At 46.9% G+C, this 26,690-nt stretch overlaps 1 protein-coding gene across 5 annotated transcripts in view; it reads right to left on the reverse strand.

Annotated features, from left to right (window-relative positions):
* Positions 1–26,690, reverse strand: part of IRF2 (interferon regulatory factor 2) — an 88,226-nt gene that overhangs the window by 18,713 nt on the left and 42,823 nt on the right. For all 5 annotated transcript variants that reach the window (XM_030312106.1, XM_032592804.1, XM_030312107.1 and 2 more), the window contains 5 exons: positions 24,864–24,959; positions 16,304–16,403; positions 14,180–14,356; positions 13,812–13,858; positions 3,691–3,808 (listed from right to left, as the gene is read on the reverse strand). In XM_030312106.1, coding sequence (XP_030167966.1) covers positions 3,691–3,808; positions 13,812–13,858; positions 14,180–14,356; positions 16,304–16,403; positions 24,864–24,950 — 529 coding nt within the window. In that variant the 5' untranslated portion in view covers positions 24,951–24,959. The remainder of the gene's footprint in view (positions 1–3,690; positions 3,809–13,811; positions 13,859–14,179; positions 14,357–16,303; positions 16,404–24,863; positions 24,960–26,690) is intronic.

Below are 26,690 nucleotides of genomic sequence, written 5' to 3' on the forward strand. Positions count from 1 at the left end.
GACAGAATGTCCGCACCTGCAAACTTTTTACACTGGCCCGGAGATGATTTCAATACAGCTCAGCAAAAGCGCTGCTAACCTGGGCAAGATGCCAGGGGGTATTGTCAGAACAATTCAACATGTTGCTGGCGTCTTCCGCTTCCTAAAAACAGAAGTCCTCCCCCCCTCCCCCACCCCACAAGACAGAATTCAATGCTAAAGAAAAGTAAAAATAAAAATAAAGGAGTTTTTTCCCCCCCACTCCTTAAAAGGAAAGCAGGGGTGGGTATTTGGGCTATCTTATACGCTAACCTGTGTGTTTAATCAGACAGGAGAGATGGAACATTAAAAGACAAATCCTGGGGCGCCTGGGTGGCTCGGTCGGTTGAGCGTCTGACTTCAGCTCAGTTCATGATCTCACAGTTGGTGAGCTCGAGCCCCACATCGGGCTCCCTGCCGTCAGCCTGTTGGCGTGGAGCCTGCTTCGGATTCTGCGTGTGTGTGTGTGTGTGTGTGTGTGTGTGTGTGTGTGTGTGTCTCTCCACCCCGCCCCCCGCCCCCCAATTACTCCCTCTTTCCCTCAAAAAAAATAAATAAGTAAAAAGACAAATCTTAAGTATTGAGACACTGTGCTCCCTTTTGCTGTGCACCACTAGGCACATCTGAAAGTGCATTCAGCAGTTATGGACAAGAAGGCAAGCCCAGGACCCAGCCTGCCGATGGCCACAAGTGTGCGTGTGCCTGTAAGCCTGCGTGTAACTAACCGTTATCATCTCTGGCAACAATAAAAGTCAAACAGAACAGCAATCAAGCAAGAGTCCCTGCGTCCGGGCCACGGTCCGTTCCCCGTTTCTCCTTCTCCACACTGAACTGGATTCACTTACAATAACCTCTACCCTGTCTGGAATAAAAATGTACTGGGTGGCTGGCCTCCACTGACTTGACGTATTGATTTTCAATCTATTTCCCTACCTAAGAGCTTACAGACAGTGTAAAAAATTGCTCTCATATCAAGTACTCATTTCAGTTCCCAATTTTAACCCTATCAACATAATGCTTATAAAAGTAGAATGAAAACATCTGGAAGTTTTCCTCATGGTGCCTAAACACAAAACTGGAATGAACCCCGGGTTTAGAAACAAATGAACTGAACGCGAGAAACGGTGTCAGTTTTCCATAAAGCGTTTTTAAAAGGTTAAGAGAAACCGAATCTCTCAAATTCCACAGTGGCCTCGGAATCAGAATCCCTGTGTCTCTCACCTCCGTCCACAAGTCACACAGGCTGGGAATGGCTAATTAATGATACGTGGGAGTGGAGACCAAAAAAAATCTGTGAAGGGTTTAAAAGTGGAGACAGAGCTACTGTTAACAAGGATCACCAATCACCCATTCCTTTAAAATGCTTGTATGGACCCACTTGGTATATTATTATACACCGTTGTGAGGGCCACCAACGAATTAAAGATATTCAAACTCCTTTTACTGCGTCCATTATTATTTTATTATTAGGCCAAGGAAGAGACTCATGTAATCAAGTTCTACACCAAACCGGGCCTCCAGTCTTTGCCCGGAAGTAAGGAAGTAATGACTCATTAAATTAGCACCAGCCCCTAGAGCACTAATCCTACCGAAAGGGCAAAGAACAATCAACCTGACAGAGAATTTACATGCCAAAGACTCAACCAAATGTTTAAGGGGGGAAAAAAGGCCAGAAAAACCCCTCTGATACCACTCCGGCTTTTGTTTGCCATTTTATCTGAGGCTGAATTCACCACATAAATGAAGGGTAGCGCAAAACCCACCAGCTCCCTGGAAATAGCTGAATCTTAAGAAAAAGTGCCTGGAGTCTTGGCAAATTAGCTTGTTGTTGCTGTTTCTTTTTAAAGGGCTCAATGGGGAAGGCTTTCCAGAGACCGCCTGCCTGCCGAGGAAGGGAAGCCTGGCAGGCAGGGCCATTATCTGCCCTGATACAGCGAGCTCACAACATATGCTCCCGTCCTTCCTTCACACTGCACTCTGCCAAAGCCCGCAGCGTTCAGGGGAGTCCCTGCATACATCATCCTACTTCCCAGTCGCCAGAACCCAGGGGGAAGGAGGGGCGAGTGACATTTACAGCATCCATCCGTAGCCTCCCATCAGTACTCGGCTAAGGATCCAGAAACGAAGGTACCTGGACAGGAGGTTTGCTCTCATGGTTCTGCGTGATCTCACTGGTTCTTACCGGCATCAGAAGCCCTGACAGGCTACAAAATGGAGAAGAGTTTAAGGGACGCAAAGGCGCCTGAGGGCAAAGCCTGGTTGTGGATTCTGGGGCTGGAGCTGGAAGACAAGGTCACGGGCCTCCACTCCTGCACAGAACCCCCACCGTCCACTCAGTGCAGTGGCCCAGTGGGACTTGGTTGAGATGAAATTCACACTGGTCACCTTCCTGCTGAAAACCCTCCAAGGGGTGGCGTTTACATTGCAGGTGTATGTAAAACGGTTGTGCACTTTACTGTCTGTTATACTTCAAGATAAAAATATATATACATATTTGGGGTGCCTGGGTGGCTCAATCGGTTAGGCGTCCGACTCTTGGTTTCAGTTCAGGTCATGACCTCACAGTTCATGGGTTCGAGCCCCGCATCGGGCTCTGTGCTGACAGCTCGGAGCCTGGAGCCTGCTTCGGGTTCTGTGTCTCCCTCTCTCTCTGCCCCTCCCCCACTCGCACTTTGTCTCTCTCTCAAAAATAAATAAACATTAAAAAAATTTTTTTAAATTAAATAAAATAATAAAAATTTAAAAATAAGTATTTTTTGAAACATACTCTCTGGCAGTTTGGGAATAAGATCCAGAGTCCTTCCCATGGCCTGCACAGGCCCCCAGGAGCCTACCCTGTGTCCCCCTCTGATGGGGGGGGGGACGTTCGGCCCCTCTGGATTTCCTCCTAGTCCTCCAAGTGGGTTCCTACACTGAGGTCCGTGTCCGACAGTTCTGGGGCCCGCCCCACGCGGCCCCTCCTCACCCACCCACTGCAGAGGAAATGCCACTCCTTCACGAAGCCCCCAATCTAAATTCGGCCCCGGATATTCCCTCTTGTTCTTTTCTTTGCAGCATTCTTCTCAAATGCGAGCGCCGTAGATATCTGTGGCGCTATGTGGTGACTGACCGTCCTTCCACAGAGACTGTCCTGCCCCCCAACCTATGTCTAGCTCGGAGTCTGGTATACAGAAGGCGCTCAAGAATCTCTGTGGAATCAAAGTGTGCCCTCTGACAACAGGTCTCTGTGCCTCAGTTCCTTCATTTGTAAGAACGAGCACCGCTTGTATGGGAGGTATGCCAGGGAGCAGGGGCAGAGAGGACCCACGAGGACAGTCTTCCCTCTCCTGGGTCCCAAGTTAAATGAATAACACTTTTGCCCACGTGACCGCTTACTGAAAGATGGAGAACTGCTGATCGTGAGCCACTGGGAGAAAAAAAAAAAAAAAACCCATTTCACCTACCGGACTCTCCGGGGAAGTCACTCTTGAGGCTGACCCATCGCAAGCTCCTTTATCTGACCTCGGAGGTCTTTCTTTTTCAGCCCTGAAATCTAGCGGCTGGAACTTTGCGTTTTCAGATGGTTCCAAGACCTCCTCCCCCTGACTATGTTATTTCAAATCACGTTTTACAAACTTCAGACCCCGGGGGGCTGCTTGTGTGTATGAAAAATGAGATGTCAAAACAGTTTACCTATGATGTTCACCGTACTATCCACTTCATTTTTTATAGCTGAAGTCAGGACGGCATACTCAGGAGAAAGATCACTTACTCCATTACTAAGCCCCAAAGATGACTCAACTGGTTCTTGCTAGGAAGAAGAAAAGAAAAAAGAATTGAGAACACTTCCTTTTCCCTCCTTTTTCTTAGCTTCAACTCTACCCTCTGTCTATTTCTTTAACGCTAGGGTCATGTTCGTCTCCTGAACGCGTTCCCTGCTCATTTAAATCAGCCTGAAGCTAAAGAAGCATGTTTCTGCATAGACGAGACCTACCACGTACGGCCTTCTCTTCTTTTCCTTCTAGGAAAGGGTCCCAGCAAGCTGGTTTGTGTTTATGAAATGCTTACACCTGTAGAGGACGGTCTGGGGGTTGAGCAGGGCTGCGTAACTGTCTGGGTACCATGTGCCTAGCTGCTAGATCTTCCTTCTCTGAGAGACGGGGTGCTCAAGAGGGCGAACTCCTGGCTTTCTAAGGGGAGGAATCATGCCACGTCTTCTGCAATTATTTCCGAGGAAAAGGTCCGCCTCAACCATTGCGCCAAGAACAGGAACCCAGGGGACTCTGTGAACGACTTCTCCTCAGGTAAGGTTTGCCCTGGGCCCTGGTCACCTGAGCACCCTGCTCTGGGCCGGTGGCAGACAACACGGGCCAGACAAAGTGGAAGGCTTCCTCCCCGCCACAGGAGTCCAGTGGGGCAACCCCACGCCCAGGGCTTACACGTAAATGCCTTTCGAGTGAGTGAACGTCCTGGGCCGCCCGAGAGGCTACTTGTTCATGCTATTGAAACAATGCAACAAATTCCTTTTCCTTAGTGTAGCTCTCCATTCTGCTTTATTCAAGCCCACCGGAGCCCTCCGACCTCTGAGAAAGCCAACCAACTTTGGGGGAGCCAGTGCTGAGGTACCTATGGACTTTCAGCATTTTGATGAGACAGCTTTTCCTCAAGGTCAGGTTGCATGTGCATCTATGATCAATCGAGCCAGACAAAAAAAAAAAAGCCACACAGGACAACCCCTTTGGGAAACCAGAATGAAGAGTGGGGGCAGAAAGAACACAAGACGGGAGCAGAAGGTCATCAGAGATAGACATGCCTGTGCTTTGAAAAATCCAGAGTGGTGGCACGTCCAAGGCATGCCGACTAGTCTTACCCATTTATTTACATGCTACCTGGAATCAGGGATGAACACCCCCTCCCCAAAAGTCTTAGGGAAGGAGGAAGAAATTAACCTCTTCCTTCATGACCCCACCTGGCAGACTCCCACCATGGTAACTCACTCTAACCTCGAAGGCACCACCTCACCACGTAGCTCAGTCCTAATAAACTTCCATGCTGCACGGCCGACAAGAGGCCCCAAAGGGCAAACAGGAGAAGGGCCCAGGATAGTCCCCCCTGGCACAGTCTTACCCCTTTCTCCCTTTCTCCTGCAGCGCCTTGCATCTCCCCCTTTGTACAAGTCCAAACAGGAACTCTGCCCGTTCTGGGGAACACTCGCTTGCCTGTGACACGAGTCTCCATCGTTTCTCTTCCTTTACTGCCAAACTCCTGAACAGGTGTCTGCCTTTCCCACCGTGGCCTCCTCACCCGTACCCTTGTTAGAGCCTGGGGTGGGGCCACCACCCCAGCCGCGGGCTCAAGCTCCCGGCTCCTGAGGGGCCGGGAGGACACGCGTGTTGTCTGTCAGGCTTTGCGGTCACACGGACCTGGGCTCAAAGCCTGGTTCCTCCACCTTGTACTGGATGCAGGACCTCATTTAACCCTCTTCAAGCCTCTTCTAGGGCACTGTAGACAGCTGTAAGCTGAGGACAATAAGGGACCCATGTCCCAGGGATGATGTGAAAATTAAATGAGACAAATATGCCCCTAGCACTTAGCATCAAATAAATGCTTTCTATTATTCAAGATCACCAATACAACTGCTCGCGACTGCAATGACCTGTCCTTAAGTCCCGTCCCTCAACCCCACACTCCGACATCCAACTGGGGGGAACGCACTATCCCTCCTGACAATGTGACCGTCTGGTGTTAATCCCCCAGCTTCTGACGCCACCTGCCTCTCTCGCTGCTTTCTCGGCGGCCCCCTTTCCACATCTCCCTCCCTGGCCACGCCCCTCTATCCATTCTTCCGCAATTGCCCAAAAGGAACTATGTGCAGAACATCTTAAGGAACTAGGAAAGGAACTGCTAATCTTTATGGCTCTCTTAGGTTGTCAAGTTATTTTTTACTCACTCTGCTTCTAGGTTGCTTATAAAAGTAATGAGGCAGCCAGACGTGCATAGATTTAAAGACCTAAATTATTCTGATCTCAGCTGAAGGCCTCTCAAGTGCTTCGCATGATCTACAGTTTAATTAGTGGCAAGTGATACTTCTATCAACTTTACACTTGAGAAAACTATGACTCAGAGACTAAATTAATTTTCCAAGATCACACTACTTTTAGCCTAAGGAGATACAAGAACCGAACTCCGTCTTTGGTCACGCAACATGATCCTATTCCAGGAGCTTTCTGTCTTAATCAACCCTGCGCTAATCCCCACAGAGATTCAGACAGAAGTATTTTCAACACTGTGTTACTTCCCGCCCCATCCCTACCCTGTGTCCCGCGCTACGTCTCTAACGCAACAAACAGCACGCTCTTCCAACGGAGATGAGTCAGACTATTTCGAACATCCTACTTCAGAAATGCCCTGTTACTTTTGAAATCTTCAGCGCAAACCATGTCGCTGGTATCATCACTCTGGAAGGACAGTAAGAGTACACTGTAGAGTGAGATGTAGCCAGCGCCTGTCCGGAAGGTCTCCACGCAGGGCGCAAAACAAAGGGATCTTCACTGTACTTAGTCAAACCTAAACTATATACTTTTAAAAAAAGGCGGGGGAGGCACCTGGGTGGCTCACTCAGTTAAGCCTCTGACTTCAGCTCAGTGATGTCATGATCTCATGGTCTGTGAGTTCGAGCCCTGCATCCGGCTCTGTGCTGACAGCTCAGAGCCCGGAACCTGCTTCAGATTCTGTGTCTCCCTCTCTCTCTCTCTGCCTTTCCCCGGCTCATGCTCTCTCGCTCTCTCTCAGAAATAAACAAACATTAACAAATTTTTTTTTAAAAAGCAAAGGAGTCAAACTAAGCAAGGGGGTGCACAGTTCTCTATGGAACACGTGCATAGAGGTCTTTGTCCAGCATCTCCTGGTCCCATATGGTGCCCCATGCCTGCCCTGTCCCCTGCCTTGCTGTACCATCTCAGGGCCAGATAAATCCTGAACCAGCCTCCTCTTTCAGTTCCCTTTCTTAGTTTAGAGATAGGCTGTCCTGTGAATCAGCTAGTTTTGGTTTCCAACCTGCCCCAAAGAAAATCAAAGATTATGCTTAGGTTCAGACCCCTCCACGGTGCATTCACTCTGCCAAATATTTATGCCCAAGAACCTTTTTTCTCAGTATAGAATCTAAAGTTTGGTCTGCAGTTGAAAGGGATTTTAGGCAAAAGCAAACTGTCACAAGAGAGAGTGCGAGGGCAGGGGCCGTCCTCTTTAGACCTCTAAAGTAACACATCTTTGGTTGGTCTCAAAAGCTGTACTTGCTGGAGGGGTTTGGGGATGGACCGAGTCAGAGGCCAGCAAGGGGCACTCAGCCCTTTGCTCCATGCCAGTTCCATCTCATTCCTGTGCCACAGCCCCTTGTCCAGACGTCCCTCTCCTCGAGGCCAAATACAATGGCCGTATGACCATTTCCATGGGCAATCCAGCCCCCGACTGCCAGAAATGCCCGAATTCATCTGTACAAAGCCTGTCTCCTGGACGCCACATTGAAGGACATCTCTGGGTCTCTCTACTACCTAAAATTTCAGGTTGATGGCTGGGCTCCATAAATGCCCAGGGGACTCCACACTCCACACCATGAAGCCGCTAAGAGCAGGAACTCTAATAAACAGGTTGACGCCTCCCGCGCAGTCCTACGACACCTTCCTTCCTTCCCTAGAACTAGAACTTCCCTCGAATTTCATTCTCTTCCTACTCTCACTGCAACCTCCCTTTGACTTCTCTCCTTGGCTCCCTTTTCTCTTCGTCTTGTCCTTGGGTTTCTGCTTTCATCTCATACAGCTCCTCCTTGGAGAAGACATCTGTTGTCAAGGCCTCCAGTGTCGTTCTTGAGTACATGACCACACTCCTGCGCTCCCACGCTTACCTGAGCTCTGGGGCCTGCTAGATCCGACTTTTCTACCTGACACTGGCTGCAGAGGGGTCTCTGTCATCTCAGATTCAACGCGTCCCAAGTTAAACTCACCCTCTTCTCCACAAAACATGCTCCACTCCCAACATTCCCTTCTGTCTTAATAAGGGAAGACAGACAGGACTGGACTCAGGGTCTGGACTCAGGGTCTCCTCTCTGACCCACTCCTGTCTTCACCCTCTACCTCCCGTCCAAACTCTCCTCCTCTCCGTTCCAACTGCCACCACCTTCATCTACACTTGCCCAGTGTGGTCTCCTCTCCTCCGTTCCTTCCTACTCCCAAATATCAACTCCATCGTGCTCTGATCTTACCCCAGGAGTTCAACCATGCCTTGTTGCACAACATCATCCAGAGAGGTTATTCAACCCCCCAGCCTTGGCACTGTGCTCTGAGCGGTACCCTCGAGAGCTATCAAGAGTGGGAGGAGGCACCTGGGGCAAGCCCTCTCCCCTGCTCCATCCAGGGCAGCTCTCATTACCTGTTCAAGTGGGTTGTCAGCCTGTGTTTTCACCTGATTAAGGTTTAAAAACTGAAGACCTCTTCTGACCAAGGAAGGGATAGCTCCAGTATCAGCCTGCCAGGTGGTCTTCGGACAGTGACAAGGGAGCATGTTGGTTTTAATCCAGCTCAAGTCACCGTTAGAGCCAACAGCTCGGTTAGAAAGTTGTGCTAGGGGTGCCTGGGTGGCTCACTTGGTTAAGCATCCGACTCTCGGTCTTGGCTCAGGTCAGGATCTAACAACGGTTTGTGAGTTCGAGCCCAACATCGGGCTCCGTGCTGACAGCGAGGAGCCTGCTTGGGATTCTCCCTCTCCCTCTTGCTGCCCTCCCCCACTCGCTCTCTCTGTCTCTCTCACAAAAATAAGGAAATAAATTTAAAAAAAATAAAGAAAGAAAGTTGTGCTAAAAACAGGGGCACCTGGGTGGCTCAGTCAGTTAAAGCGTCTGACTTCAGCTCAGCTCGTGATCTCGCGGTTCGTGAGTTCGAGCCCCGCGTCGGGCTCTGTGCTGACAGCTCAGAGCCTGCAGCCTGCTTCGGATTCTGCATCTCCTCTCTCTGCCCCTCCCTCACTTGCGCTGTCTCTCTCAAAATAAATAAACATTAGAAAAAATGTTTTTAAAAAAAACCAAATACCTGCTTTTCTGTAACTTCTACCCAGAGGTCTGCAGTCAGAACTAATACAGACCAGGCCTGGTCTTGACCAAGTGGCTTTAGAGGAACCTCCTCAAATATAGTTCCCATCATAGCACCAATGCTTTGATCTGGAAGCACTTTACAGTTTCAAAGCATGTCTGTTTCATCTGCAAACAATCCAGTGAGGCAGGAAGTATTAATTTCTAATCCTCCTCACCCACAGTCTTTGTTTCCCACTGTTGCCTCACACAGACTCCTGCTCTAATTAAGCCAGTTTCCTGACTCATCCAGGGAACACCAAACAGCAACTCTGACTTCCCGGCCTTCGTTTGATGCTCCTGGTGCCGGGGATTGACGACCATTTTATTTGATCCCTGCCCCAAAGCCTGGCTCGGGTCCCACAGCTTCTGAAAGGCCAAGAGGCACCAGGTGTGGTGAAAGAGTGTGGGTTCCAAAGCTAGAGCGACCCGGATTCAAATCCCAGTTTCAAAAGCCGTGCTACCTTAGGGAAATTACTCACCCCCCTGTGCTTCCATTTCCTCATAACCTGCCCATCACAGGGAGAGCTCAATGACATAATAAGTAGAGCTCAGAACTTGGTAGAACCTGGCTCTAAAATGTCAGCTACCACCCCCCTGTTTACCCACTTCTCTCCTTATTGATCTTGGCCTTGTGATGTTTTTGAAACGCATATACGCACTGAGGATGCGCAACACAGTATTGCTCACTACTGTGTGTCTCAGTCTTGCTTCCTTAGATGGTTACCTCCACTCAGGCAAGGCCTGGTTCCAGGAAAACACGGTCCACTGAGCTCAGAGCATACATATTCACAAAGAGAACATTGAGGAACATCGAGGCAGAGTTTCTGCACCTACTGCGTAGCCGATGGGCCTCAGTTTCCCAGTGTCAGGGAAGCTCCTGGCTGAGAGAACACAGAGCAAGGACAGAAACTGCCTGACCTACCCAAGAAAGATGCTGACACTTAGCCCACACGTTCAAAACATCATTTGCTAGTTAAGACTTCAACTTGAACTCAATGAAGACGGGAAGGAGCCTGTCTCAATAGCAAATTCTCCTTCCCGGTTACTAGACACAAGGCAAACTTTCTCTGTGCAAGAAACCTATCTGGCCTACCCAGGTGTACACTGCACAGGACACATTAACTCAGAGCTCAGGCACTGTGACAAAAGTAACGTATTAACAGCTCAGTAAGGATAAAGCCCTTGAACTGTACGATTCCGGGCAACCTGGAGAGTTAACTTCGGAAACAATCTACACAAACGTTTCAGGAAACACACTGGCTTTGGCAGTCATGAGCCACAGAACTTGGGAAGGTTACTGGCCTTATCTATACTCTGCTGCTACACTGTGGGACAGGCGCAAGCAGATTTAAGTTCAAAAGGTAGGCTGTGCTTACGGCTGATGAATCGCCTGCCTTCTGCCGAAGGAACAAGGTCTGTCTGAGGGACAAGTCTCAGGTATTAGCCATACCGTCATCAGTGGAAGACTGCACAGTATGCACTTGGCTGGGATAGAACCTCACCTACACAGCTGCACGTAAGAGGAAAGCTCTTTCTCGCTCCCCTGGACCACTATGGCCACACCTTGCCCGGGGCCGTCCCTTCCACAACTGAGCGGCCATATGGAAGATACCGCCATTGCTGACGTGACTGAAGACGTCTTCTCTGATGAGAACAGCAAGGGTCATCAATTCTAAGAAGCGCATCTCCACAGCCCTAAAATAGGATTGCCTGGTAATCAATTGTGGGCCATGGTTTCACTGCAAGCAGTTTTTCTTGCTTGGAAATACCTAAGATAATGGCGTATCATATAATCACTGGCGTCTGTTTTTCGATGGAGTATGGTAGGTATGTTTGAGCAAGGTTTATTGAAAGTGAACATCTGTTACTCCCTTCTTATTGTCTATTAACAGAGATTTTGAAATTAAATCTGCGTTGCAATGTAAACCCCCCCCGCTCCCACCTCACACCTTGTATTTATTTGTGCATCTATTTAGTGATCAAATATGTATTAAGTATCTGTTCCCTACCAGGCACTGAGCTAGATGCTATGAAAACAGTGAAGATATGACAGTCATACCTAAGATTGTAGCAAATTCTTCAAACTCACATATTTGTGGGGAAGTTCAACCTTTCTGACTCAACAACATTAATTAAAATGTAGGCCCTAAAAAAAAAAAAAAAATCCAAACTCCGGGAAACTTCAAACTAATGACTAGGTTTTATCAACTGCAAGGAAAAATAAATTTTTTTAAAGTGATGTTAAGGAAGATCTATATGTTAAAAAACACTTGTAAGACATACCACCAACCAAAGTGTGTGAACTGTATACGGATTCTAATTCAAGTAAACAGACTGTACAAAAATTACATCATTTAAGAAACAACTGGGAATCTGAACACTCACCAGATATTTGATGCGCTTGAGGAATTACTGTTAATTTTTCAGATGCAATAATGATACTGTGTTGATAACAATTTTTAAAGAGTGCCCATATTTGGAAAGTATATCCTGAAATAGTTATGGGGGGAAAATGATATGATGTGGATTCTGCTTCAGAATAGTGAGCTGAACCATATAAAATGGTTTTTGGGAATCAAAAATGGCTATCTATGGGGCACTGGGGTGGCTCAGTCGGTTGAGCATCCGACTTTAGCTCAGGTCATGATCTCACCGTTCATGAGTTCGAGCTACATATCAGGTTCACTGCTGTCAGCACGGAGCCCACTCTGGATCCTCTGTCCCCCTTTCTCTCTGTCCCTCCCCCACTTGCACTCTCTCTTTCAAAAATAAACCTTTAAAAAAAATGGTTGCCTGAAATCTGCAATTTCATATGGGATGGGGGGGGAAGTGATGGGGCCACGACTGAAATTAAAGGGCCATGAGCTGATTAATGTGGAAATTAGGGTGATGGTTGCAGAGTAAATTTTACTCAGTTGTCTCCTTCCTGTGTGGATAAACATTTTCTACAATAAATAGTTAAAACTGGGGCACCTGGGTGGTTCAGTCAGTTAAGCTTCCAACTTCGGCTCAGGTCATGATCTTGCGGTCCGTGAGTTCAAGCCCCGTATCAGGCTCTGTGCTGACCTCTCAGAGCCTGGAGGCTGCTTCGGATTCTGTGTCTCCCTTGCTCTCTGCCCCTCCCCTGCTCATGCTCTGTCCGTCTCTCAAAAAATGAATTGTTTAAAAAAAATTTTTTTAAGTTAAAACAAAATTAGGTCTTAGTACCACTCTGTATTCAAAATAAGTCAGAAAGTAAAAATATTTAGAGTGAAACTGGAGGTTGCCTAAAATACACTGCCTAAAATGTTTGTCTTCCACTGTGAATGGAAGGTGAGTATGTCCAACACTTTAACAGTTTATCTCAGCTTCCCCTCAAAGTCCATCTACCTTCACAAGATTAACTTTATAGCAGAAGTAAATAGTCTTGTTTTCTTTTTCTTTCTATTTTACTAACTGGCTTGCTTTTAAACATCGTGCTGGGGGCACCTGGGTGGCGCAGTCGGTTAAGCGTCCGACTTCAGCCAGGTCACGATCTCGCGATCCGTGAGTTCGAGCCCCGCGTCAGGCTCTGGGCTGATGGCTCAGAGCCTGGAGCCTGTTTCCGATTCTGTGTCTCCCTCTCTCTCTGCCCCTCCCCCGTTCATGCTCTGTCTCTCTCTGTCCCAAAAATAAATAAACGTTGAAAAAAAAAAATTTTTTTTTTAAAAATAAAAAAATAAAAAAAAAATAAACATCGTGCTGTCTGGACACTCTGGATTTTTTCTTTGACAGTGATTCTGGGTTAGGAATCAGAATACTTGGCATCACCTTTAAGGTCAGTTCTAAATGACCATGTGACTTCGGCCACATGACCTACACAGCCTTTGGGCCCACGTCACTCTACTCCCTCTAGCCTCAGTTTCTCTACCTGCAAACGGAGTGCAGTGAACCCTAAGACAATCTTCTCTTCGATGGTCTATAGGCCTGGGAATGTAGTGTCTGCTCCTTGCTTGTCGACTGAAACTCATCCTCCATTTTCCGGGGACATCTGGCTCTTCTCTGGCTATTTAACAAGGGCTACGCAATCTAGGCACAAAGATCCTCGGGCCACAGGGGATTCCAGACTACACAGCCTACTGAAAAGCTCACACACACAAACACACCCCTATGGAAAACCCCTGGGAGTCCTGAGAAGTAGTTCTGGGCCGGGGGAGGTTACAGAAAGAATCTCCTGAGAACCACACTAACAGGGTGTTCCAATGGGCCACTGTGCCCCCAACCTAACGGCCTGTCATGGAATATACACATAATGTATAGATGCTACATTTTAATATAAGTCTATAATACTTAATATACATTACATATATTTAATAGCCTAAAAATATGCTTCATGTGATCAGATAGTAGCTGGTTGCTGGAGCTCAGCTGAAACTAAGTGACCAGCTGGCAACAGTCTTGGGGACCAGATGGAGGCTGGAGTCCAGCTCAGTGTGAATTTGTGACTTCATTCATAAACTGCTCAGTGGAATTGCATTAAGCAGGGGATATGCGTGCTGGAGTCTACACGAGGGGACATGCCAAAGAGGATACATGAAAAGCACATAAAACACGACAGCCAAAGAAGAAAGGTTAAATACTTCACAGAGATCCCATGACTTGTTTTCATGAGACACAATAGGAATCATTAATACGGTCACAACTTTGGCTTTCTCTCTGAACAACCAAAGATTACCTTGATATGCTTCACTCTGTCTTCTTTTTCTGTCTTTGGTTTCTTTCCTGTGGCAACAAATAGAATAGTTTTGAATTAACTCATGAAGAACGTACAGGGAAGACATTTCCCCTCAATTCTTTCTGAAACTCTCACTGAACCTGTACATGTTTTAATCTACACGTGGCAAAATTCCAAATGTTTCTTTGACTGTCTTTGGTGACCGGACAGTCACTTTCCCCAGCCAGGTAAAGGCAGGACCATCATCCACAGTGTGAACTACTGTTCCATCCTTGGAGTGACTACAGATGTGGAAATAACGAAATCACAATGGTACTACAATATATACTCAGTGATCACGGTTTTCATCAGTAAATTTCTTTATCTACCTTTCTTAGAAGGTCTTTCAGACAACGGCAACATCCGGTATACTCTGAAGGCATTGTTTCCTTTCTTTATACTTTTATCCTTGACTTCTTCAATGTCAGGCAAGGAGTTCATGGCACATCGAAAATTCGCCTTCCATGTTTTTGGATCAGGTTTATCTACTCCTGGTTGATGCTTTCCTAACAAAAGAGCCAAAAGAATGAAGGTTAAGAAAAAGAGGGGAAGGGGTGCCTGGGTGACTCAGTCAGTTGAGCGCCCGACTTCAGCTCAGGTCACGATCTCATGGTTTGTGAGTTCGAGCCCCGCGTCAGGTTCTGTGCGGACAGCTCAGAGCCTGGAGCCTTCTAAGGATTCTGTCTCTGTCTCTCTGCCCTCCCCACCCCTCTCAAAAATAAATATTAAAAAAAATTATTAAAAAAAAGAAAAAGAGGGGGAAAATATAGAGTAGAAATGCCTGGAAACACAGGAATGCTGGCTAGGTAGTGCAGAGAACCCTTTTAATTCCAGGCTCTACTTACAGCGGCCAACCATCCTGGTTTGCCTGGGACTGGGACTGAATTCCTGGGATGTGAGAATTTTTGTTTTAAAATATGGACAGGGGGCGCCTGGGTGGCGCAGTCAGTTAAGCGTCCGACTTCAGCCAGGTCACGATCTCGCGGTCCGGGAGTTCGAGCCCCATGTCAGGCTCTGGGCTGATGGCTCAGAGCCTGGAGCCTGTTTCCGATTCTGTGTCTCCCTCTCTCTCTGCCCCTCCCCCGTTCATGCTCTGTCTCTCTCTGTCCCAAAAATAAATAAACGTTGAAAAAAAAAATTAAAAAAAAAATAATAATAAATAAATAAATAAATAAATAAATAAATAAAATCTGGACAGTCCTGGGAAAACTGGGACAAACTGGTCACTCTGGCTCTACCAAACAGCTTGAGAAAACCCTCATAACGGTAGAAGAAAGGAGAATCAAGGTACGTAACAGAGAAGGCTGGAAGGCCAGGAGGCCAACAAACCCAGATAACTGGAGTGTCTCTTTTTCATCTGACTCAAATATTAATCAGAACGTCGATTCCTGTAAATAGCTCCCTACTGAAATTTTGTTATAAAATGTCCAACTCTTGATTTCGGCCCAGGTCACGATCTCACAGTTCATGGGACTGAGCCCCGCGTTGGGCTCTGTTCTGAAAGCATGGAGTCTGCTTGGGATTCTCTCTCTCCCTCCCTCCCTCCCTCCCTCTCTCTCTCTCTCTCTATGCCCTTTCCTCGCTCTCTCTTTCTCTCTCACAATAAATAAATAAACTTTAATAAATAAATATATATATCCTTGACTACCCTTTGGAGAGATAAATCCAACTCAACCTTACCTGCCAGAACAAATAAGTTCTATATTCCCCTGGTGCACACCTAGTGCGCCATAGTCAGAATCCCACATTTACAGGAAATTTAAGGACTAAGTTTCCCCAGCACGGGCACAGCATCACTTCTGAATGATGAAGTGTGTACCCCACGTGTCCTGGATGTGCCTGGGGACACGTCACCAGCTTTTCAGAGCTATCTTCACGAAGCCATAAGCCATATATGTGCAGTGAGAAAAAAAACACAAAACGATGGTTAACACTGTATTACTGTAAAATCGAGATTTGCTAAGAGAATAGAATGTCAATGTTCTCACCAAAAACAAAAATTAAAGGTAAATATGAGAAGTGATGGGTGGGTTCATTAATGTGATGGGAGGGAATCCTTTCACGGTGCATACATCAAATCATCACATTGCATGCCTTAAATATCTCACAATTTTATTTGTCAATCTATACCTCAATTTAGGAAAAACGGGGTGCCTGGGTGGCTCAGTCGGTTGAGCATCCGACTTCGGCTCAGGTCATGATCTCACGGTTCGTGAGTTCGAGCCCTGCATCGGGCTCTGTGCCGATGGCTCAGAGCCCGGAGCCTGCTTCAGATGCTGTGTCTCCCTCTCTCTCTGACCCTCCCCCACACATACTCTGTCTCTGTCTGTCTCTCTCTCGAGAATAAATAAACATTAAAAAAGAGAGAAAGAAAGAAAGAAAGAAAAAGAAGACATGTAAGCAACAACCAACAACAGCGTCTGCCTCTAGAGACGATGCGGGGCGTTTGCTACCTGTGTGGATGGCCCAGTTTCTAAAGAGTGGTGCATCTTTTTCCACATCCCACCCATGTCTAGCCGCATGCATCCAAGGGATCTGGAAAATCTTCTTTTCCTGAAAAACAAAAGCGAAAAAGCAACTGCAACCACGGGGTTCAGGCCACCTTTGCGGGAGGTTTGTAAGTCGTGGCTAGTAAGATTCTCTACTAAGTGTCACTGGGTTTGCTAAGTGTCTGCAGTAAAATCCACCCGTAAACGCACCTCCCCACCGGGCCCCAAATCTTGATGGCCTAATCGGGAAAGATTCAGAGTCATGTGGAGTCTGGCAGCATAGGAATGTACTCCAAGGTCAACGTGATGGTCTGGGGATATGCCAATGCGTTCTGTTACCTGCGTCATTTTTCCTTAAAGGACCACATATTAACTGGTCACTGACTGCAACTTCTAAAGCTTATTATTACCATTGGTTTCCATCATTTGCCAAAGAGGAACTCTGGTTGCCTTAGGCAAATTAAAAAGTAGGCAAATTTCCAAAATGACACCCATTTGTGCTGCTAAAAGGGAAATCAGGGTTATCTGGGGTCACTGGCACAGAGACTAACTACCTCAATCTACTGTGTAGCCAACAGAAATCGAAGATGTGGTCTAATGTCCTAACCCCTAAGTGTCTACTGCCCTGCAAGGAACATCAAGATGTACAAACAAAGACGTATTGAGTGTGCAGAGATGATACTACTTTTCTGGAGAAGTCTCTCGGTGCAATTCTCACAGTAGACCCCTTCCACCTCTCTTACAGCCCGAGAGGCAACTCAGAATAGCTGGAATCAACCCTGGCAAACACAGGATTAGAAACCAGAGCTTTGGGAACAAAGCCATGCCCGTGACTGGACAGGACCAGCAATTATTGTGTTCCCCTGGCACTTTACATCTGACTGTCCACGTGTTCCCATGGTCTCAGTTTTGTTCTCTGTGAGAACCTACGGAGCTCCACATGTTATTATTTCTCTTTCACAGTTGAGGAAACTGAGCAACAGAATTACATTCTATAGCCAAGGAAATTACTGTAGTGTCTGAATTCAAAACCACGTCACGTGATCCCACAATCACTTAATCACATCACACATTGTCTCCCAGTGGTCAGATTCAGATTTCCAATCCTATGACGCATCTGTTGTCTTGGATTCTGTGGAAACGAAGCCCAGGAAAACTATATTTTTTGAAGCCCTAAAGGTAGTTCTGGTAGTTTCTAGGTATGGAGATCCCTGCACAATACACTGGGGAAGGGAAGAAGATGTCAGTAGGGATTTTCCACCACCTTGGTTTCATACAACGAAAGACAGAAAGGGTCCCAACTGACCCAAAAGGGACTCAGTGCCTCTCTATAGAGCCAATCACAAAGCCTGAACTAAAAATATTTCAGAACATTTGAGAGTTCCCCAAAACCTGTTAAAATTAAAAAGAACTGAAAGTCAGAGGCTTTTCATAAACCCCTCCTTGTTCATTCTGTATCATCCACCGAGATTGCATGGTTTCAGGTTAGCTGTCTCCAAAGGGCAGTGATGAGCAAAGGTCTGAGTGAAATTTTATTTTTTAATGTAGATGAAAATCAGAGGGCAAAATCATTTTAATGTCATTTTTGATGTTCACATGAAAATGGAAAAAAAAAGAAAAGAAATGTATTTCAGTGAAAGAACTTCTCCTCAAGAGAACAACCAGAATCCAAAGGCTTATGCTTAAAGACCTAAACCCTTCATGGAATTTGCTGTTGCACCTTTCTGTAGGTCCAAGGAGTTCTGGAGGTCAGTCACCCAAGCTGAAATCTATCTCATTAAGCACAAAGGATTCTGGTATATAGATCTTCTCAAGCATTTGTGTCCATGCAGGCACGCGCGTGCACACACACACACACACACACACCCTACCAAACCTAGTACCACAGAAATTATGCCCAAATCACAAAACCACAAACATAATGACTAAACCTAGCAATTATCCACCATGGATCCCTAGATCCTCTTTAATAGGCAAAGAGTCTGAATGGACCTTTGTTGAAAGCAGATAAATAACATGGCCAATAAGCACATAAAGACCCCTAGCATCACCAATCATTAGGCCAATGCAAATCAAAACAACAATGAGATACCACTTCCTACCCCAGGATGGCCAGATAAAATCAAAAAACAAGTAGTAAGTTATTGGTAAGGATGTGGAGAAACTGGAACCCTCACACATTGCTGGTGGGAATGTCAAATAGGGTAGACACAGTAGAAATCAGTTTGGCTAGTCCTCAAAAAGTTAAACACAGAGTTCCCACATGACCCAGTAATTTCACTCAAAAAAAAATCACAAACCGGTGTTCAAACAAATATTTATACATGAATGTTCAAAACAGTGCTACTCACAACAGCCAAATGTCCATCAACTGATGAATGGATAAAGAAAATATTGTACATGCATCAAATGGAATATTATTCAGCCACAAAAAGGAATGTACTATTGACACAAGCTACAACATGAATGAACCTTGAACATTACACTAAGTGAAAGAAGCCTTCTACAAAAGGCCGCCTATTGAATGGCTCCATTTATATGAAATGACCAGAAAAGGCGAATCCAAAGAGACAGAAAGCAGACTAGTTGATGCCTTGCACAAGGAAAGGATTTGCAGTGCCTTGCAATGGAAAGTGACTGCTTAATGGGCACAGTGTCGTCCTCTTGGGGTGATGAAAATTCTGGAATTGTAGTGACGATGGTTGTGTAACATTGTGAGTATACTTAATGCCACTGAACTGTACATTTTAAAATGGTTAAAGTGGTAAATTAAAAAAAATACATGTAACTTTTTTAAAGTGTATTTATTTACTTTGAGATAGAGCGTGAGTGGAGGAGGGGCAGAGAGAAAGGGAGAGAGAATCCTAAGCAGGCTCTATGCTGTCAGGCTCTATGCTGTGATGAAAATTCTGGAATTGTAGTGACGATGGTTGTGTAACATTGTGAGTATACTTAATGCCACTGAATTGTACATTTTAAAATGGTTAAAGTGGTAAATTAAAAAAAAATACATGTAACTTTTTTAAAGTGTATTTATTTACTTTGAGATAGAGTGTGAGTGGAGGAGGGGCAGAGAGAAAGGGAGAGAGAATCCTAAGCAGGCTCTATGCTGTCAGCACAGAGCCCAATGAGGAGCTTGATCTCACAAACCATGAGATCATGACCTGAGTTGAGATCAAGAGTTGGACACTTACCCAGCTAAGCCACCCAAGTATCCCCAAAAAACTACATGTTACTTTTAACTACTTTTTCCTGTTGCAAAAAATAAACAACTAATAAACATATCACATATATCTTTTTTTTTAAAGACTATGTTAAAAGATAAAGAAGGGGAGATTCATTTTAAAACTGGAAGAGATTCTGGGGGCACCTGGGTGGCTCAGTCAGTTGAGCACCCGACTTCGCCTCAGATCATGATCTCGTGGCTTGTGAGTTTGAGCCCCGCATTGGGCTCTGTGCTGACATCTCAGAACCTGGAGCCTGCTTTGGATTCTGTGTCTCCCTCTCTCTCTGCCCCTCTCCCACTCATACTCGCTCTCTCTCTTTCTCAAAAATAAAAACATTAAAAAAAAATGTAACGCACTGGAAGAGATTCTGACGAGTAAACATTCTGGTCATAGATCTTTATGTCCCAAAGGTGATAATGACATTGCTCCATGTCTGTGTAGACTCTGGGACATCAGTACTTGCTATGAGAAGCCCTGAGTGTCCCATCCACATAGGATGTGCCTACCATGTATGGAAGGATGGCATGTTACAGACTCTACCAGTGCTTATACAGAGAGAGGACTCTGCCTACCTACCTGAGGGCAAGAGGGAGAAGCACTGCTTGAACTGAGAAGAACATTTAAGATTACCTTGAGTAATGCAGAACAAACATACCTTGGCCCCAAGTGGAAACTAGCTCATTTAACTTCCTCTGCTTCTTCTCTCCTCCACTGTCTATAAGATGTTCCAATCTACTCTGCTGTTTTTGTTTGGACTCCTTACCTTGATCTGAGGTGGACTGATATTTATATAAACACAAGCCTGCTTGTGAATGAAAGGATAAGGTCTGAAACTACCTAGGGACACCGTACGCTTGGAGAGTGGCCTTGGCCCCGGGGTCCAGGTAGGTCTCCCACATGAAATGAGAACTCCAAGAACCAGAGTGGGAATCAATCAGAGCTACAAAGCAAACAATGAGCCTGGATGTGGCTGCCTCCTTCCCTCCTCAAAAAATGGCCCAGAGAAACCACAAACAAGCGTTTGGACCAATCCAGAAATGACCTGGTCTCTTCCACAAGTCAATGGCAAAAAGGGAAAAAAAGGAGGAGCTACCGTTCATTATCATGACAATCAGGAGACACTTCGAATCAGACCAACCAAACACAACCTGTGAGCCTTCTCTGGATTCTGACTGAACAAATAAACTGTAGAAACACATTTTGGGAATAGTCGAGGCATTTCGGATATGGACGGTGCAGTGATGATGTTAAAAAATTACGATTAATTATGATTTATTTATGGTTATACAATTGATAATGGTATGGTGAACATATAGAAAATGGTTTTAAGTCTTATACATGTATGCTGTCAGGGAGTTGCTTTCAAATACCACACACACACACAAATTTTTTAAATGTTAACAATTGTTGGGGCATCTGGATGGCTCAGTTGGTTGAGAGCCTGACTTTGGCTCAGGACATGATCTCGCGGTTCGTGAGTTTGAGCCCCACATCAGGTTGCTGTCAGCCAGCTGTCAGCGTGCAGCCTGCTTCTATCTTCTGCCTCCCCCTCTCTCTCTGCCCTCCCCGCTCGTGCTCGCTCTCTCAAAAATAAATAAGACATTTTTAACAAATGTTAATAATGGTTACATCTAGAGGCGAGTTTTAAAACTACACGGGATTTTGCTACACTCTTCTCTCTAGCCATTATACCATTTAAACCTACTGTGTATGTGTGCAAATGCTCCTAATAAAAAGTGACGGGACCTGGGGTGCCTGGGTGGCTCAGTCCGTTGAGTGTCCCACTCTTAATTTCAGCTCAGGTCATGATCCCAGGGTTGTGGGATCGAGCCCCCCAGAGGGCTCCATGCTGACTATGGAGCCTACTTAAGATTCTCTCTTTTCCTCTGCCCCTCCCCCTCCTCTTTCTACACAAATATCAAAAAAAAGTAACGGGCGGGAGGGAGGCCCAGCACCCAGCCAGCGAGCAGTAACAACCGAGACCTTCCTGGCCTGCCCTCCAGGGCCTTCCAGCACGGAGTACCCCCCCATCAACGCCAACACATTCTGAACAACGCAGCTAAGGCCTAAGTGAGTAACAGAGCCCCACGGACAGGGCCGTTTTCTAAGAGTCCCCACCAGTCTTCAGCAGGAGAAGAGATTTTATGACGACCTCAAGCCACAGAACGCAAGCAGGAATTTCAGGCAGAATGCTTGTGAAGGAGAAGGAAAGAACAGCAAGGTCTCAAATATTTAGGTGGGCAGACGAATGCCAAAGCCTAAGTTAGCAGAAACCTAGACAAAGATGTCCCGAGGAGGTGGAGGTACGGAGAGAAAAGGTCCTGATGCCACCCGAGGTGCACAGTGCCGGTGACAGCCCTGCCTGAGCACACAGACAACCTTGCAGATGCTCTGCCCAGGCGGGTGGGCGGCCCGAATGACCGGTCCCCAGGGCGCACGTGGCCTCCTGTGCCTCAGAGGCCTCACTGCGGCAGCCACGGCCCGCTCAGGCGGAGGGCCAGCAGGGGGGCCAGACGAGGCGGCCGAGGGGTCTCCTTTCCCGCTCCGCCAGGGAAGAGAACTCACAAGCCAGGAGCCAGCTGAGCGGAGCTCAACAGGGAGGGCCACCTGACAGGGGTGGAGCGTTCGCTGCACAGAGAAGAATCCATTTCCTTTGCGGTCCTCTCTCAGGAAAATCACCGACGAAGTAGATGGAAGAAAAGGTGTCGCGGTGGAGTCCCAGTGAGGAAGCAGTCCCAAGAGGGTGGATTTGCTTCTCACAGGCTGTCCCCAAACTGCCATAGACGGGGCAGCGTATAGCCCAGGACCGTGCTGGAGGCCGGAAACCCAGGGCCAAGAGGTCAGCAGGGTCGCATCTCCTTCAGAGGCTGTAAGGACAGTCCTCCCTTGACACGTTCAGCTTCGGGTGGGGTCAGGCGCTCCTTGGCTTAGTGGATCCGTCTCTCCAATCTCTGCCTCTGTCTTCACTCCGTCTTCTGCTCTGTGTGGGTCTTCTCCTCTCCGCCTCTTCTATGGACACTTGTCACCGCACTGGCCCAGCTGGATCTCATCTTGAGATCTTTAACTCTTCCCAAAGACCCTTTCTCCCAGCAAGGACACGTCCACAGGTTCCGGGGGTAAGGAAGTGGATATATGGTTTGCAGGGGGGCAGGGGTGGGGGCACAATTCAGCCCTACTAAAAGGACAGTTCACTGCACCATATCAAATGCCTCCTCATACAGGGGACGCAATGACACGTGAAGTTTGCTATTGCATCAAACCAGCCAAACTGGTGGGTATATTTTTGTACGAGGAAAAAAAAAAAAAAAGTACTTCTCTTCAGAAATCAGAAATCAGGAACTTCTGTGTTAATTTCATACTCTGATCAATATAGGCAAAGTTACTTGTTCTTTAAAACGTACTCCTACCAGGGTGCCGGGGTGGTTCCGTTGGGTAAGCCTCCAACTTCCGCTCAGGTCATGATCTCACAGCTCATGAGTCTGAGCCCTACGTCGGGCTCTGTGCTGACAGCTCGGAGCCTGGAGGCTGCTTTGGATTCCGTGTCTCCCTCTCTCTCTGTCCCTCCACTACCAGCTCTCTGTCTCTGTCTCTGTCTCTCTCAAAGATGAATAAACATTAAAAAAAATTTTTTTTAATATAATCCTACTTAATGACTCTGCACCTTGGCTTCCTGGTCTGTAAAACGGAAAACCTAACAGTATCTACCCCATTGTGGGGATTACGTGAGTTCATGCACGTATCTTGCTTAAAGGAGTAGCTGTTGTTACTATTATTATTGAGTACCCCACATTTCTTCAACTCTCCTCGATGACAGACTCCCCTCTCCTTATAATTCCACTTGTGCCCCTGCTGGCCACGGAGGCCAAGGCCCAACCTGATTTATTTGGAGCAGGCTAATTACAAAACCCCTCCAGGATACAAATCTAAAACGCTAGAGATACAGCAAGCCTAGAAAAACATTTTATTTGCCATGCGACGTTAAGATACACGACAGCTCCCATGAAGTGGACATATGGTTTACTTAAGTGATTTCTATTTACTTTTTACCCCACCTTGTTTCAGAAAGGAGCCACTGAAACTGATGCGCTCAAATACAATACATTTAAAATAAGTGAACAAAAAAAGTGGATGAGGAAAAAAGAAATAAGGCTTGACAGCTATCTGAAAAGCAAAGATGAAGCCAGGAGTGATCTTAGTCAACACAATCATGCTGTAGTATCCTGCACACTTGTGAGAAGAGGGCCACAATCAGGCTCTAAGCACTCAACCATGTGATAAAAGATGAAGCCTGACCAGCTGAATTATTCATTGGGTCCTTAAGATTAAAATGAGTGGGGAGGCAGAAGAGAAAAAGGAAATTTACTCAGAAGAACTGAGATATTCCTGGTAGGGGGAGAGAAACTTCTCTCTTGGGCCCTCTGAAAGACAGCGTGATATGTTAGATGCTTTTCTAGCTGTTAACTATATATTTTCAGGTGTTCTTTATTTTGACATCCGCTCTCTTCCTGATTCACTCCCAACAGGTAGGATCAATTAGATTGAGAGTTTGGGGTTGATAAAGTCAGAGAGTATTTATGTATATGTGTGGGTTGTAAACGACAGACTACTTTTTTAGGACAAGTAGGCACACGGTGTTTCACAATAAAAAGAAAAGACAGGGGCACTTGGGTGACTCAGCTGGTTAAGTGTCCGACTCTTGGTTTCGGCTCAGGTCATGATCTTGCTGTCTCGTAGGTCAGAGCCCCACATCGGGCTCTGTGCTGGCAGTGCAAGGCCAGCTTGCGATTCTCTCTCTCTTGCCCTTTCTCTCTGCCCCTCCCCCACTCATACTGTCTCTGTCTCTCAACAATAAATAAATAAACTTAAAAAAAAAAGAAAGAGATGTTTTTAAAGACAAAACCAAGAGTCTTCTCCATAGAGAATACTGAGAAGAAAGCCAATATGCCCCATTCCCAATGTAAAACCCAAGAATTTCCACGTCCTCTGATCCTAGAAAGCCAGGAGAAGCGAGAGAAAAATTCAGAGAAGGAAGAGGGTAAGAATCATTAAAGAAAAACACAGATCATTTTGGGTGGGTTGGTTTTGTAATTAACAAGCATCAGATTCTGAACACAAGGAATACAATTTTACTTTCTGGCAGTCTATGTGTATGTGGTTTTAGTAAGGACCCCCTCCTCCTCCTCTTCCTCCTCCTCCTCTCTCTCTGTCTCTCTGTCTCTCTGTCTCTCTGTCTCTCTCTCTCTCTCTCTCTCTCACACACACACACACACACACACACAAGCACCAAACACACTTACCTTGTTAAGCCACTTCAGCCCCGGTATTGTATTTGAATTTATCTGTTCCTCCAGCCATGGGCGCATTCGCATCCTTTCCACGGGCATGGTACCCTTCTGCAAAGAGAAGCACAGTTATTAGGCAATTCTGCCACTGCCTGCCATGTCTGCACTAGAAAGTTCTAGACCCCTGCCTGACCGTCCTCCACGATCCCCCTCCTTTGCCCAAAACCACGCAGCTGATGTGTACATGGGGACTGGAGGGCTAGGGCGGGCACTGGGGGCTCTGCATCGAGCCCACCTGCCCACCCTGGGCACGCTTACTCCGCAGGAGCCGGCTCAGTGGGTCAGTGGTTTGAGCCAGGCCTGCTCTTGGCGGAGACGGTTCCAGGGACGTAGGACGCCTGGGCTGGCAGAAATTCTGCGGGCTCAAAGGCCCGGACAGCCCTGAGTGACCTGGCCTAACGCAAGGTCTTAAGCCCCCCGCCCCAACCTGGCCGTGTTTATAGCAGACGCCTTCCGTGTATTACCAGGCCGGTAATGGGAGGACCGGTATCTTACAAATACCTCTGGGCATTATCCTTCTAAGAGCCCAGGAGGGACAGGGCAAAACCGTTGTGGGTAAGAGTTCTTAGAACCAATTCGTTGCTCCTGGGAATCTGGGCTGCCAAAATGCTTTGAAGCCCCGATCTTTGCACTTTAAAGCCTAAAAGAATCAGTTCACTTGGCTCCAAGGTCTTTCACCAGCGAGCTCTCCCGTTCGGACATATGCTGTCGGCTTCCGGGGCACAGCAGCGTCTTGCTCTGGCTTCTGCTCTGCGCTCACTCATGCATTCTCTTGCCCCCTCCCTCATCGGTCTTCCTTTACAAGTGTGCACGGCACCCCACCCCCCTGCCCTGAGACCACCCTCCCCTTCCCTCTGCAAACAGCTGCATGGTCTCAGCGCGGTTCCTCTACCGGCCCACATAAGGCCTCTCTCCCCTCCTTCCAGACACCTTTCTAGATACTCTTTCTTCCCTTGCCCACTTAAAACATCCAGAGTGGAATCACTAACAAAGTACTGCCTGCCACTCCTGCATCCTGTTTGCACACCAATCTAAATTTGAGATGGGATTCAAAAGCAAAGAGGAGGCCAACTCAAGCCCCCACTCTATAAAGCTTCACGGGCAGTGTGACATTATCCTCTTTTCAACCCTTCGTGGCATCTTCCTTCTTTTACTCATTTCCTCCTCCAAAAATGAGCTCTGAAAATTCTACCGAGATGAATTTGCATTGAGATGGGCGAAGTTTCAGTTACACTCTCTTGCAGCTTGCTGAGGACTTCTCTCCTCTGTGCCTCCCCCAGCTCATCCCAGAGTGCAAGCATCACCACGTGAACCAGGTGGGACCGCGCCCTTGGCCTCTCGAGCCTAATTACATTCTAGAACCTGCATTTCCCTTGCACATCTCTCCCAGTTCAGATGCACTCACGGTTGCAGATGCCTCGGGCTCTGCTCTCTCAACACACCGTGCTCTCTGCTCCTCCCTCCCCTGCCTTGTCCATCCTGACCCAGCCTCCAAGACCCTTCTGCCCTCCTCCTCCACGGGCCTCCCCGAACCACTCCAGCCTGAATAAATCCCTCCCCTCCCCGACTTCCCCAACAGTCACTGATCTTACGCTGCTGCTCGTTTGAGAATTAAACATTGCTTTAGGGCGGCTCTCTGCTGTCTTTATTCTTATCCAACTCTTACCTTAACTATAAACTTTCCCACTGCATACCCGCCCTCTCCCTGACCAACCCGTAAATTCTTTGAGAGGAGGAATTCTACCTCTCATAAGTCTTTTATATTCCTACAAAGCCAGAACG

The sequence above is a fragment of the Lynx canadensis genome, chromosome B1 (assembly GCF_007474595.2).
Source record: "Lynx canadensis isolate LIC74 chromosome B1, mLynCan4.pri.v2, whole genome shotgun sequence".
NCBI lineage: Eukaryota > Metazoa > Chordata > Mammalia > Carnivora > Felidae > Lynx > Lynx canadensis.